Here is a 15,990-nt window from a genome sequence, read left to right as displayed (position 1 = left end):
TCCAGTAATAGATGTTATACACATGGTTAGATTGCTGAATCATCTAGTTCTTTTGTGAAGTTTAGAAATATGGAAAACAATGAGCAGAATAGGACAAGCATATTTCTCAAATGGCAAGTTATTATTCTTTTGAAAAATCAAAACTTATAATTCTCCCAATAGTCTGGTATTAAGTAATTTTATTTAGATCTCTTTTTTTTTAAATTAAAGTTTATTGGGGTGACAATTGTTCGTAAAGTTACATAGATTTCAGGTGTACAATCGTGTATTACATCATCTATAAATCCCATTGTGTTTTCACTAGATTTCTTTTTAAAAGGATTATATTTTAAAATATATTAAATGGTTTTGAATTTCACTTCAAATGATGTTTTGAATGTGATTCTCAGAATTGTGTGAAATACAATAAATTTGAGACTATGAGCAGATTAATAAACAGATGAGTATTCCCCTATATGTAAATATTTTATTTCATCATCTTCTCATCTTAGGTATGTTAACGTTATTGCTTCTTTGCAATAATTTTTATGCCTGTGATATTGTTATCTCCAGAGAAAAATTTTGGGAGGGTTTAATTCTTCACAATGAAATAAATGTGCTGACTTTTTCTCAAAGCTGTAAGAATTTAGCTTTCTTACATTATTCTTAATCCCTCCATTTCTCCTTTCCCCATCATTCCAAATTAATTAAATTTTTTGAGTAAGCAGTTTGTAGCATGCTGGCTTCCGCCAAAATATAACTTGTTGATAAAGAAAAGCCGAGATAATTGCATACTGGAAGGAAGAGCACACTACCATGACATAGTGTGAGATCCTTGAGGGCAAAGGCAGGATATTCGTTTTTGAGATTTCTTGGGCATCTGGTCAAAGGTGGATCAGGCTTGATTCAGGTTGATGAATTTATAATTTAATAGATTAGGATTGTCTAGCACAACAAGATGAGCTTTTCAAAGTGCATGTTGGACCATGATATTAAGCTCTTGTTTTTCCTGGCATTAGTAACTGTCTTGTTTCCCCCATTAATTGAGGGTTCTACCATTAACTAATGTCCAAACTCCCCAACAGAATTGTAAAATTCTTCTGTGTATGGGCAGAGATGTCAGGTAATCTGTTTCATTTGCTCCCTTTGAAGATACCTGGTCTAGGGCCCTTTGTCTTCTGTCTCTGATGTTGACTGGTTGCTCTTAAGCCTGCTATAGATGTCATTTTTGGATTTTTCTTTGCCTCCCTCCAATGGTGAATCAACTTCCTGGATCTTACATTTCTCCATCTTTTGTTTACTGTCTCATATTAGAGGAACCATCTTCTAGTAGCTTTCTATAAGTCTTTTTTTCCTGTAAATAACTCATGCTTAGATAATTGATATGATAAATACGTTTTCTTTTTGTCTATTCTAATGCTAGTAATTCATTACAAAGTATATCTCAGAATTGCTGGAAAAATTAAAGAAAAGTTATAATTTTCTTAAAAAATGAAATTTGGAATAATAAAAATGATTGTGGGTAATTATTTTATTTTTCAAATTTCTGGAAAGAGTATCTATTAAAGTGGTTATAAGGATATATGTAGTTGGATTCTGATTTTAGTTTTCAATTTTTTGTGAATATTTTTCATAGCTCTGTCAAGTAATGACAGTTATTGGTGTTTAAAATTTGATAAAGACGTCTGGTAAAAATTTTTTTCATAAATGACGATAAATACAAAACATTATCATTTAATAAAATAAACTTAAAACCTTTCTCACAAATTATCACTTGATGTAATTTGAACTTATATTTTAATAGCAAAAAATTATGTCTTGAAAGGTGTCTGTAGTCTCTGAAATGGTAGGCTGGAACTCGGACACAAATATATATATATATATATATATATATATATATTTATTTTTTAAGATTTTTTTATTGGGGAAGGGGAACAGGACTTTATTGGGGAACAGTGTGTACTTCCAGGACTTTTTTCCAAGTGAAGTTATTGTCCTTTCAGTGTTAGTTGTGGAGGGCACAGCTCAGCTCCAGGTCCAGTTGCCGTTGCTAGTTGCAGGGGGCACAGCCCACCATCCCTTGCAGGAGTCGAAATCGGCAACCTTGTGGTTGAGAGGATGTGCTCCAACCAACTGAGCCATCGGGGAGGCAGCTCAGCTCAAGGTGCCGTGTTCAATCTTAGTTGCAGGGGGCGAAGCCCACCATCCCTTGCGGGACTCGAGGAGTTGAACTGGCAACCTTGTGGTTGAGAGCCCACTGGCCCATATGGGAATCCAACAGGCAGCCTTCGGAGTTAGGAGCATGGAGCTCTAACCGCCTGAGCCACTGGGCCGGCCGACAAATATATTTTTTTAAGGTGCCTTGATTCAAAGGAGATCCAGGCTACTGCTTCACAGTTTCTCCCAATTAGATGTCAGCAAACAATGCTTGTGCCCAGAAATATCTCAGGTACATTTAAGGAAGAATTTGGGAGAAGAGATTCCCCAAGAGCACAGAGAGGGCTTTCAATTTGGCTGTGACTCCATACTTTTAGAGACCAGATAGAAAGCCAGCTATCATTTCCTTTGGAAAATAGGGCCTTGGAGTAAAATGAACCCTACCGCTAGTCTGTAATGCCTCCTTCACCCCACTCCCCTCTCACTTCTGGGAATATCAGAGAGAGGTAGCTGGCTGGTGGAGATGATTCAAGAATTTTGCCAACATGTAGCCCTGTCACCCACTGGGGGACTTTGGCTGCCTTCCCGTTTTATGCAGCCTTATTCCTTGACCATGATTGAAAAACTCTAAAAATCACTAACTCACAGCTGTGGAACGGGCTTTCCAGGCGTGGGCCTGAGAATGGTAATGCCGAAGGAATGGTATACATTGCCAGTGATTCTGTCCCTGCAGTTGTATTCCTTTTACACTGCTTAGGGTCTAAGGGGTTGAGAGAAGGTTGGAGAATGGCACACAACGGAAGCCACATGAGAGAATGCCTTAAGCCAGATTCATTTCTCCTATGCTCTCAAAAACTAGTAAGAGGTGGTTCTGCCACAATTCCATCACTTTTGTATTTTCTTTGGATAACAAGATTTTAAAAATAAATAAATGAACCATTTTTGGGAAAGCTGGGCTTGTCTGTAATTTTAATGCACTTGCCTAAATTCTTGTGGGATCTTGGAAATGGTAGTTTTCAAAGGGAGGAAGAAAGGAAGGAAGAAAGATGATGTCCTAACAGAAACAGTAAGATAGGTTTTGATTTGGTTTTAAATATTGGTCACAATAATATGTAAAATGTATGTATTTATATTAGCATTATTCAAACTCATATAACTCGGAATTACTGTAAATGATATTGCCCTTAAAAATGACAAACATTTTATATGAGAAGTGCCAGTCTGTAGTATTTTGAAGAGCAGAACACTGGAAGTCATGATACGTGGAAATTTGTCCTGCCTCAGCCTCTAAGACTGTATATAATACTGGGTCGCCTTCCCACCCCATTCCCACCCTGCCCCTGCAACAACCTCAACTGTTTACCGTTTCTCATGTGAATAATGAAGTTGTAGACTAGGTAATTACTAAACGTCCTCTTAAGACTCTGTTACTCCAGTATATGTCATACCTATCAGAAGGTTTGTGTCTTTTCACTTAATGAAATTAGGTAGCTTTGTATTACTTTATGATTTAAAAAAATCGTTTGGGCCAAACATTTCAATATTTGATGAGTAGAACTATATTTAAACAGCAGAGATTTGCTTTGGGGTGCCGTATCTAAACAGAACAGGGTAGATTTCCAGGTATACTGTGTTTCCCCGAAAATAATATCTTGCCAGACAATCAGCTCTAATGCGTCTTTTGGAACAAAAATTAATATAAGACCCAGTCTTATTTTACTATAAGACCGGGTATAATATAATATAATAATACAGTATAATATAATGTAATACCAGGTCTTATATTAATTTTCGGGAAACCTCTGATTCTTGCTTGGATTGGACATTGCTCTGATGGTGCCCTTTAGTGACATTCACTATGATCTGCTTTCGTTTTGTGGGGATATTGTCCGTGTATTGGTTCATTTGTACTTGAGCAGTATATTTCCAAGGGTTTGAGAGAAGTGAGGTAAATAGCTGTGACATTTTCAGATCCTTGCCATTGACTTGCAAACGGCAACCAAGGTTCAAACTACAACAGGAGGACACACACACACACACACACACACACACACACACACACTCACAGGCATGACAAATTCTCAGTACTGTTTGGAAAGCTAATTGCATAAATTTAAAATTTAAAGTATTTGAATGGCTTCCTTTTAAAAGTGATTTTTAACAAATGTTTGATCATACTATATTTGTGCTACAGTTGAAATGCTGAAGTAGCATTTTGGCTTCTTTCCCAAAAGCATGCTTAAAGAGGCTAGCAGCAGCATCTCTCTCTGTTCTCTTCCGTGCTTTTTACCTTGTGAGTGGTGCAGCTTGTTCTGCGGATGTGCTGAAACCCTCCCATTTAATCTGCAGTGGAGAAGAATGGAGCTCAGTGTCCAGTAGAAATCAATGGTCTAGCAAGGTTGCAGTAAATAGAAATGACTATATATTTCAACAGCTGAGCAAGAAGACGTTTGTAACATTTCTTTTTCTTTCAGCTGATAAATTTTTGCTTTCTGTTTCCTTCTAGAGAGATGTGGATAATTTGCCCTGCCTCCAACGTCTGTTTCTCAGCTTCAACAATATATCTAAGTAAGTGGAAACTCCCAACTTGTCATTTATTAATAACTTGATTGTGTGGGTTCTACTGCTTTAAGTTAAGATTATAAGTTCCTTGGAGAGTTTACTGGCATGTGAGATTTTAAACTGGAAAATGAGAGGGCTGGCTATGGCAAGTTCTTTGTGGAAAAACAAAGCTCTGGTGTATATCATTGCCTCTAATGATGAAATTAGTATAACATGTGCTTTTTATTTGATTATACTTCAGAGTTGCTCTCTTGTAAAAGGTGGAAATTTCAACAACATATATTTTGCTGTCCTTCATTTGACACTTACTGCACTAGTCAGTTGAATTCGAATTTCTTTTTAAGTTATCATCTAAATCTGTATAGCTGCTAAGCAGTTTTGATATAGCAAATATATTTGTTAGAGCAAATTGCTAATTAGGCCCTAAGTTCTAACTTAGTGTCCCTACTTAGAACTAATGCTGCTAAGAGACTGTATATTCGAATATATAAATGTGTAAGTTTTGTTTCCCAAATTTTTGAAGTGTATGATCCTTTATATTGTGACAAAATGTCAATGAGGGAGATTTCAGTACTGAAATCTCAGTACTGAAATGTGGAGCTGAGACCAGCAGACTTTTCGACGTGGAATGACCTCTGCTCCTTCCTAATTCTCTCCTTCTCCTCCTTCCCCCAGCCAGTCAGTCAGAATTAGGCTTTATAACCAACCCTCCGTTCTTTAGTTTCACTTCAAGGATGTTCTTTGAATCTGCTTTTAGAAGAGGGTAAAAATTAAGTCTAAAAGAGTTTAGAGCACATCCTGACCTCTGGGTCTGTGCTTCTGATTATTCAAAACTAGTTTAGTTTTTGTGCATTTTCTGTTATCATCTTTTTCCTCCTCCATCCGACCTAAGTGTTCACCCTATACCCCTGTACTATACTTCTAAACGTTAGAGATTAAATCCAGATGGTGAACTTCACAAATATGTATTATTTCAAAGAAAATATTCTTAATCTTTCTCATTTTTTCTCTTCTCTGGAAAAAATATTAAAATTTTCTGAACGACTTTAATCTTCTTTTCCATTTATGTTGAATGCTCTTCCAGCTGCCTTTCTGTCTTGTTGGGGAGGTAGGATTTATTTTCAATGGCACTGGAAGGGACACTCAATTTTCTTTAGGGAATGTCTACCTAAAGAACAACTGTTTTGAGAGGATAGTTTCTCATTCTCACAGTATGTTTCTCATGTCTCACAATATTAGCGGTTTAAGGTGCTGCAAACCCTTAGATTCTCCCAACTTGAGGTAGAACTCACTACTTTTGCTTCTTGTCTTGTTTATGGGGAGTAATTTAAAAAGAGATATAAATTTGGGTGTAGGGGTTACAATGGTCCCAGTCCCCAGGACACCTGAACTTCTGGACTCCTGGTGTCACCGCAGAACTTGCTCAAACTGGTCCTATCCTGTTTCTAACAAGACCCAGAACCAAAGTTTACAAGTGACACTTGTGAACCCTTCCTTAACTGACCCCCACCCATGGAACCAAAGGACCAGACTCGAACACCAGAACCCTTTTAGAATCCAAGGGTCTGTTTTCCAGGGAGATCTGGTACTGAAACCCCTTAAACCTGCCCTGAACCCTAAATCGGGGAGACAGATCTGAGCCTCGTCTCCTGTCTCCTTGTCAGTCAACTCGCAAATAAAGTCTTTTCTTTTGTCAAAAGCGGCTGCCATAGTATTGGCGTCTGTGTGTTTGGGCAGCGAGCCCTTGCTGGGTGACGCTGGCTCTGCAGGGAATCCATTCTAATTGCGAGTATTTTAGGGAATTTTCTTCCAACCTGTAAAGGAGTTTCACTCACTCAGCAAAATAAAGTTATCATTAATGGGATTAATATTGATAACTTCCTTTAGAAAGCATGATTTTGCAAGAAATCGCCAGAGAAGTGAGTCAACAACTTCAGGGCCTTCCTTTTCTAATTGCATTCTGTGTTTCTACAGGGGCTTAGCCCTTTACCCTCCTCTAGTGCTCTCAGCTGATATGCTTTTGAGGCTAAGTATGTTTCCTGCTCTTTGCCATCGGTGCACGCGGTCCAGGAGACAGTATAGAGCATATATTGGGTCTGAGGGGGAAAATTGGAGCGTGCAAACCTTGAAAACATTTCTGTAAACATTAGTCAAGACAAATATTTCAGAGAGCTGGGCCATTGGATGATCTGTAGTGATAACTACAGTACCTTTTCAGGGCCCGGGTACCCTGCTGTAGCCCTGGCATAACAGAGTTGCCCGCTGTTACAGTTCAGTGGCTCAGGGCCCAAGAAGAGTAGAAAGGGCAGTGTAAAGCTGAAAGTCAGTACCTTTTAGGACTCCTTCTGGAAAGCTCTCAGATAGTATTCAGCAGTGAAAATATTTAACTGTGTATCCATTTCGGGGAGACAAAAATGCACTGACTGTTACCTAGTAGGACCACTAGGTTTTAACCAAGTTATTGGATTCTTAGAGGTCCATTTACATGGACGGTTCGGTACCTGGTAGAAATTCAGAAAGTTCCAAATTGTGATGGCACCCTATTGAATTCAGAGAACGACTACATGGGTTGAATGGGTACCTATATTTAGTGGTGAGCAGAACCCTTTGTGGTAGACACCCTTTTTGTAAGTTTTCCTGCAGATAGGACAGTGCACTTAAGTTCTACCAGCAGACATGCGAGATATATTTAGAGAATAAATGACAAATATTCATGTCTGTATATCTGAATAGAACCGGTGCTTCTGGATAAAATATCCCTCAGAGTGTGAGGAAGACAGAAGCACAAATAGGTAATTATAACTCAGTGAATGAAGCTTGGCTGTGGTGATGTGCAGGGATATTAGCCAATGTAACTCAGCCTAGGTGTGAAGGGAGCCTTCTCAGAGGGAGATGGTACCTGCAGTGAGTTCTAAGTGCAGAGCAGGGCTTAGGGAATGAAGGGGACTGGGACACTAGTGGTAGAGGGCACAGCCTGGGCAAATTGATGGACAGGGCTCAGGGTGGACTCCCCGGGTCACCCTCTGGGCACCTGCAGTGAGGTCCCCTCCGACCCCCAACCCCATACTAACCCTGGGCCTTCCTCCAGCCCACACAATGCTGGAGGAGTCCGCCACAGTCCATTTTACGATGATCACCTTAAAAGGAATATCCTGTGGTTAATCAAGGGGCTTGGTTAAAACTAATTCATTCTTCAGATATGTTGGTTGCACTGGTCACCTCTTCTTCTGGGTGCTGTCTTTCTGGTTAAGATTTGTTTTGTTTTTCTTGGCTCTCACGATCTCAATTTCCAAGTAGTTCTGATTGTATGTGTTTTCCTAATGGTTTAATCTTATTTTATGAATGAGATAAAATTTCATTTGATTTCTAGAATTTCCTTTTTGCCCTTGGAGTTCATACCTGTATTTGTTCTCTAAACAAAAGAAACAAACAAAAATGTTCTTTCTTTCTTTGTTTCTTTGTTTCCAGGGTTTTTGGAAGGTAGTTCATATTTATAAATGAATCTAGATGGAGTTGTTTCCTCAAAACAAGTTTAAAAATATCACTTTGAAGGCAAATTGTACAGGATCTCTGTCTGCAGAAGATGTAGGGGAGGGAGGAGGGGGATGTCTGCCCAGTTGGACTTCCCTTTGGGATGTGCACAAGAATCCTGCCTCCTGGGAACAGGGGCTCCTTTTTCGTCCTGGCCACCAGACCTTACCTAGGGCGCTGACCTTCTCTCATCACTTTCAATCTAGGGACAACTCAGGAGTTAGCCACCCCGAGGGTGAGAGGCTGGCAGATCATTACCAAAGCCTTCCTTCATTACTGGACAGCTGACCCAGATCTGCCGCAAACATTTGCTGCCTCTGATCTAGCAGATATTCTGAGGCACTGCTGGCAACACTTACTAACTACCAATGTAATAATCCTGTTCATGTAAAGCTCTTCAGCAATTTGGGGTTTTACTGATTCCATCTGCTTTATATCTTCCAGAAATTCCTTAGTGTTCTGGCCTGCTGACGGAACTCATCCTGGCTTTTTAGTTCTGCAATGGGTAGTTCATGCTTTTATGTTGTCATTTCAAAGAGATTTTGAGAGGGTGGAGAGAGGTTAGAGCATGTGTTCAGGCAGCCATTCTCATAACTGTCCCTCCTTTGAGTGATTTCTCCAAGCAGATTACATATAAAGACGTCCTTGGAAACTTTGAAAATACAGTCACTGGTTCACTGCTGGCTGATCTGCTTCAGCAGACTTGGAGTGGGGCCAGGAATGACTTTTTTCAGGTTCCTCAGAAGATTCTGATGTGCAATTCGATGCTAGATGTGGGAACCATTGAGTTATGGCCCCCAAAATGAGAGTATCTGTTAAATTAGAGATTGCTGTTTTATGTCAAATTCCCCTTCACAAGAAAAAGCTTTATAAACAAAAATATTTGTCAGGAATAATTATTTGCTACCCTCAGAAGATAGTTTGTGATCTGGAGCCAAAAACCGGAATGTTTCATCAATTTCATCTCTTTTCCACTGAGACAGTTGCAGTTACAAGGTTAAATTGTAATTGACTTTTCTCTCCATTCTCTCTCATCTTTCATTCTCCAAATGTAGAAAGTTTTTATAAGCTTTAAAACAAACAAACAAACAAACAGAAAAACAGAAGAAAGAAGGTTTTATAATTCTAGTGCCTTGATTGCCCAAAAGGGAATTGTTGCTATTGCTTCTAGAACTAAGGGGAGTTTAGTATCATTGGGAAAAGAGTCAAAGACTAGTCAAGGTCAAATATCAGCTCAGGACTCTTGGTCTCCTGTATTCCTTTTTTAAAAACTGTGGTAAAATACGTATACATGTACCATCTTCACCATTTTTATGTATACCGTACAGTAGTGCTAAATGCATTCATATTGTTGTGCAGCCAATCTCCACAACTCTTTTCATCTTAAAAAACGGAAACGCTATACCCATTAAGCAACAACTCTCCATTCCTCCCTCCCCCAAGTCCCCCAGCAACTACCATTCTGCTTTCTGTCTCTATTATTTTGACGACTCTAGGTAATTCGTATAGGTATAATCACACAGTATTTATCTTTTTTGTGACAGGCTCATTTCCCTTAGCATAATGTCCTCAGAGTTCATCCGTGTTGTAGCATGTGTAAAGATTTCCTTCCTTTTTAAGGTTTAATACTCACATTTTATTCTTAAGGTGGTGTGGAACAGAGTAGAAGAGGGAGCTTGCAGAATGAGCCATGCCCCTCTCTCCTCGTGCCGTCCCACATGCCCTAGGCTCCGGCCCCACTGTGCCTCCTTAAACACAGCACGCTCCCCCTTACACACTCAGTCTTTGTATCCACCATGACTTCTGGGGAAAATATTTTTCTATCCTTTCTCTGTCCAAATAACTCCTGAACTTCCTTTAGATCTCAGATTAAATGACACCGAGGGTTCCCAAGCTTTAATATGCCTAAGAATCAATCTGCTAAAATGCAGCTTTCTGGGACCCATCTTTCATAGATTCTAGTTTAGTCGTTTTAGGTGGGGCTCAGGAATTTGTATCTTTGGCAAGTGATGCAGCCGACTAAAAATACCACTGGTCTGTACTTTTCAGATTTCAAGTCAAAACCTATACAGGGATCCTAAAATCAATTTAGTGGTTCAAGACTGGAAGAATAAAAACAGAATAGAAAAGATCAGAATTTGTCACGTATCGCAACGGTGAATATTGTTTCATGAAAATTTTCCAGTTTTAATTATACATGGGTGTATCTCTGCATACATTTGTGTGGATTGTTTTACCGCAGATATGTGGGAACTGGGTTACAATGTAAATATATTTCTCACTATGGATTGGGTTTAAAAAGTTTGAAAAATACTGTGGGGTCTTGCTACATGCTTTTATAGGTTCCTGTATTTCCACTATTATTGCAGCGTTCATAGTTTATTGTACTTTCATTTTAAATTGTTCTCCCTGCTAGACTGTAAACTTGACAATGGCAGAGAAGTATGTCTGTTTTGCTCACTACAATCTCTCCAGCATCTAGCATGCATATGCTCGTGGTAAAAATCTTACTATTGTAGCAACAAAATTTTCAAGAAGAATTGAATCCCTCAAATAGCAAGGTTTTTCTATGTGGTCTAAAAACTTGTTTTGGTGGGTCTTCTGTGTCATTGCTAAATGATTTGGACTATACTTAATGCCTGGACATGTGAGGGTCAAAGGCTTAAGCAATCAAAACTCTCTTGGCTGTTGTTTCTGGCTTCCGGGTCCATCTATTGATTGTCAATAAGGATCTTGCTCAGAACTTCTAGATACAATAAAAATCTATAGAAACGAAATCTTCCTGTTATTGTGGTATGTCAAGGGTGGGGTCGTGGCATGGTGTACCCTACAGGCAATAAGGAGCTGCATTTGTCTGGAGGGCATTTACAAACAATAATAAACCTGCCTACAAATAATTTTCCTTTTTATTATCTCCATGCACTGGAAATTCAGAACAACGTCAGGAATAAAATACTCCTCCCTGTCAGTGTGGATTTCTCATAACCTCCTCCCTTCTCTTAGTAAGACAATGCTTTTTGGACTCTGCTTTCTCTTTATGTTGTCATTGAAAATTTTAAAGTAGGTTTCCATTTTCTTTTTTGAGGAAGGAATGCTGTTACAAGTTCTCCAATGGCCTCTTTAGTATTTATAGGATGACTAAAGGTCACTGCCCTGCAAGCTTTGGGGTTTGACGTTTCCTTCATCACAGGGCAAGATTATCCTCCAGGCAATTTTCAAAATTTTCCTGAAAATGGCTCATAACTTTACCTTTGTCAGAAAGTCGTTCTCTTTACATTTTTCTCCAACTATACTTCAACTTGATAAGTCATCCTGCATGAATCATATCCAGAGAGGAACCTATTTCTATTTAGAAAAAGCAGAGAAACTCAGATTGCCCTGCAGCTGTCTCTTCTAGTACTAGTGGATATTTCAAGGAAGAAATGATTTTACTGACCTTCAGAATGGATTATTGTTTGTTGTGAACTCAGGTTGTTACATAAAGTGTCCCTATAGTTGACATATAGGGCTTTACTCTTGTACTTTACAGGGTTGGAAGTGTCGCTTAGGTCCTTTCAGCTGGAAGGAAATTGACTTTCCTTAGATCTGGTATCCAGCAAACTGTTAAAATGCCTTTACTTTTTTTTTTTTTTTCCTTTGTGGCTCAAGTTGATAGATAACCAACAATACCTGAATCTTCCTATGAACTGAACAACCCAGAGGAAATCAACTATTGATAGATCTTTTCTGACCACCTACTAAGAAAAGTTTTGAATTTAAGAAATGATACACATACCTGTTGAGGAAATTCCATTATCAGTACCCATTTAGCTTCTTAACTCCTCTTGCAGTGTTTGCCTCACTGCTGACGTGTGAGTCACCTTCAAACATTCAACTGCATTTTTAAAATGTGACAGATGCCATCTAAAGAGGGCCAAGGGAAACAAGTTTTTAAAATAAGGGCTTCCCCCCCCATCCCATTCATTGCTGTTTTCCTCCTGGGCCATGATCAAAACCGCGAGTATGCTAAGGCAGAGCTTGTTTAGTACTTGAAGTTCAAGCCTGGCTGCAGCTTTTGAATTCTTTTAGAAGGAAAACAGGCAAAAAGATGTGCCCACGACTGTGTGCCAATAAATTCATTTCAGATTTATTTTACCACCTCAGACAAGTAGACTTTGAGGTAAGATACATTTGTTTCATCATGCTCAGAGTTGATACAATTATGGGATCTAAACGTATCTTACTGAAAACGTAAAATTTGTACTAATATAAAATTAAACTAAAAAAATGTTATATAATCTTCCATTGTATACCTTATTTCAATATTACTTTATTATAGGCAACTTTTCCTTTTAGAGATCAAAATAGAAATTATTCTAAAATGTTAGAAAATATTAAAATGTCAAAAATGGACCAAGTTCATTTTCTTCATTTTTAGGATATTCAGTTTGTTAGATGACTGTGCTGTTTGTAATACTTTGCATTCTAATATAAAGGCTTATTTGAATTTTTCTGCACTATGCTATGGATTACACTTAGCTTAGTTAATTTTCTTTGACTATTGTTTTATTTTTGTGTTGTACTCAAAATGTTTTTTTATTTCTGTTAGTCTTAAATATTTGTTGATCACATGCTAGACAGATTACTGACTACAGAGATGGGATATGACCGTCCTGCTACCTTGTACTCTTGTAAGTGGCAGCATCATTGAAGACCTATTGGAGATTTTCTTCTGTTTTAAGGGAACTAGCATTACTGCCAACCACACAGTAGAACTTTGAAATCATAGCATTCTACTATTGATGAGCTGTAGATAAGTGAGAATTAGAAACCAACTTCTTTTTCTTTCTTTTTTCTTTTTTTTTTTTACCAAAATATTGTTTTTATTTAGTGGTTACATATTTGATCACATTACATTTCATTCTAATAAACATATAGGTAAAAATGTATTTCTTAAAATATAATCATTTCTTCAAGTACTTCGCTTGTTGTGTATTCTAGTAATCCTCAAGATTTTCTTCCAAATAAGTTACTTTTTCATGAAATATTTTTAAATCAGAGGCATTATTTTAGTTGTTATTTTGAAATGTTGATTTGAGCAATGTAAGTTGCCAGATAGTTTTGCAAACATTAACATGCATTATTTAAAGACATAATGCAAAAAGACATTGTTATACTTTCATTTGAATTTGAATAGTTTAAATATTTTCTCTCTATATAAATATATGTATATATATTATGACAACAATAAAACTTTCTAAAGCTTGCATTAGGTCGTTAACATGAAAATGTTAATAGGTTAATATAACTTTCTGACATGTTACCATGGTATTTTAGCCAAATATGATGATACCAGTTCTTATATTTTGGTAAGAATATACATAGTCAATCTGGCTTTTTTATTTTTATTTTTTTATTAGAGAAACCAACTTCTTTATATGCCTTCTATAGCTTGATACTATTTTGTACGGTTATAAATTCTATAATTTTTTTTGCTTTAAGGTAGCTAAAGTGAACAGAGTACATTTGCTTCATATCTTCAGAGGTAATTTACTGAGTTCCATGTAGAAGATACTGCCAAGAGAAAACTATTTAAGTAGTACAAATAGAGGTCCAAGGCTTCATTCAAACGTGTTGCCGGAGAGCCCCTGAAAACCAGGTGGTCACTGTCCAGTTGAAGCCGGGTCAGACCTTCCACAGGATATGGGAAAGCTGAATATGGGGCCTGGCGGTTCTACCACAGGCAGTTTTCCACTTTAACCTCCAGTAGCCATCGGGGGCTGTTCCTTTTTCATTCCTCTTGCTTCAGGACTCAGTAAACATCAGAATGGTATTCTCTGAGGACTGTTTTTGCCAGCCCTGTGGTTTATTGAAGAGTCAGAATTCGTAGGGCGTGGTAGACAGTGAAAAAGAAAGGAAAGGGGCAGGGGCACAAGGCGGTGGGCAGACGGGACGCTGTCATGTGTGTTTCATTTCCCTTTGCATTACCTTTGAAGGGGAGGAAGGCAGGGAAAATCTACTGGACAGCAGTTACTTTTTGCTATTATTACATGCCTTATTTTATTATCCTCTTTCTATTCAGCATCTATAGTCGTTTAAAGCATCCATTCTCTAGGTACAAAAAATACATGCAAATACTGCTATGGATTTTATTTATAACATTATGAAGGAGCCCAGAATTGTTTCCAGATACTCTTACTGTAATCATAAGGTTTAATTTACATTAGTGTAAAGGTAATTTATTTGTATGTGTGAGTTTTATAAAAGGAAGGATTCTTAAACTAAAATTAAACTAAGGCCCTGTGAGCAGGCTGCTTGCACACTTAGTCTCAGACGGGTTCACACATACCTAGTGGAGAGGCTGATAGCTATTCACAGCAGTGAAAGGACATTTTTAGAAGCACTGGTATATAAAAGCCCGTTTGGGTTTTGCTAATGTTGAAGGTTCTAGAAGTTGCAAGAAAATTTTTGGTGCATGTTACTAAGGGAAATTTTGAGTCTTAAAATTACTCTTGACTGCATATTGTATTGGGTGTGGTTGTTTCTAGGTTCAGAAACAAACAAGTATGATAAATGGAGATCAGTATGTGTTTTATGATTTCCTTTTTTGTGTGTTTTACAAATGCAAGGAAATCCAAAGTATATTCAGAAACAAACTTAAGGTATAAGGGATTAAACCCAAAATGCATATAGAAATTAATGTATTTAAGTAGCGTCCTCTACTGCTATTCCTTGTACTTGCATTATCAAAATATTTCCAAAAGAGGTTTGAAGTAGTTTACAATAAAAATCCCCACTACATAGATCTCTAGAGGAACTTTTGTTCATCCTTTATGATTCAATCTCAACCCCAAACAAGTAGAATAATTTTCCTTTTCTAAGACCTCTATAATATCTCTTAGAGTACTAGAGTATCTGTTTTCATATATGTCCAGTTGGGCCATATTTGACTTACATGCGTAGCATCTGTCCCATCTGGCACATGGTAAGCACGTAATTATTACTGTTTTCATTAATAAATAAATAAAGCCAAAGTTTAAAGCTGATGTTTTTCATAGTATTCATAGATAATTCTTAACAGTCCGACTCAGCATGTTATTTAGTTGTCTGAGGATTCAGTTTGCAGCTAATTCATCAGGGCTGTCCCTTGGTATATAAACTGCTAAAAAGCAAGTAAGACAAGAACGCCAAATTCAGATTCTTTTATGGTAGAGTTGGATTATTAGTAACACCTGTCATAAGATCTTCCAGACCAAAGCCTGTCTTCAATGACTGAAGATTTCAGTGGGCACTTTTTGAACATTTGAGTAGATTCAAAGTTGCATCTTAAAGAAAAATTTGAGATTTGGCTTCAGGTAGTTCCTGAATCGTGATGCCAACGTAAGACAGCCCCTCTGCTTGAGCAAAAATATCTGCCTGATTTTCACCAATGTCCATGTCATCTCTGGGACCGTTTCTATTGGCTTTTTCTTTTCTCTTTCTTTCATATTACATTTTCTTGCTTCACTTGACTGGCAATTTTTTATTGCATTTTGGGCATTGTAGGCATTATGTTGATGAGAATTGGGGTTTGTTGTCTTAATTTGGAAACTGTTGAGTTTTATTCTGTAAGGTAGTTAACTGGAGAAGCAGGTATTGATTCTGTTGAGGCTTATTTTTTTAGGGTTTTTTTTTTTTTTTAGGGTAGGTCTAAAGTAATGCTTATTCTATAGCTAGAGTAGTAAGTTTTTATATCTGTATTTATTTTATCCTGACAGTAAACACAAGATTTCTGGATCTGAC

At 37.6% G+C, this 15,990-nt stretch overlaps 1 protein-coding gene across 6 annotated transcripts in view; it reads left to right on the top strand.

Moving 5' to 3' along the window:
• LRRC49 (leucine rich repeat containing 49) overlaps positions 1–15,990 on the top strand; it is a 129,563-nt gene that overhangs the window by 39,543 nt on the left and 74,030 nt on the right. For 5 of the 6 annotated variants that reach the window (XM_019736012.3, XM_074328207.2, XM_019736013.3 and 2 more), the window contains one exon: positions 4,643–4,704. In XM_019736012.3, coding sequence (XP_019591571.1) covers positions 4,643–4,704 — 62 coding nt within the window. Of the gene's footprint in view, positions 1–4,385; positions 4,535–4,642; positions 4,705–15,990 lie in introns of those variants that run through there. The other variant, XM_074328208.2, reaches the window with a different exon arrangement.

Source organism: Rhinolophus sinicus, chromosome 3, assembly GCF_057876585.1.
Source record: "Rhinolophus sinicus isolate RSI-liver-muscle chromosome 3, RSI-T2T, whole genome shotgun sequence".
NCBI lineage: Eukaryota > Metazoa > Chordata > Mammalia > Chiroptera > Rhinolophidae > Rhinolophus > Rhinolophus sinicus.
Note: the sequence above shows the minus strand (reverse complement) of the source record. Positions and strands in the feature narration are given on the sequence as shown.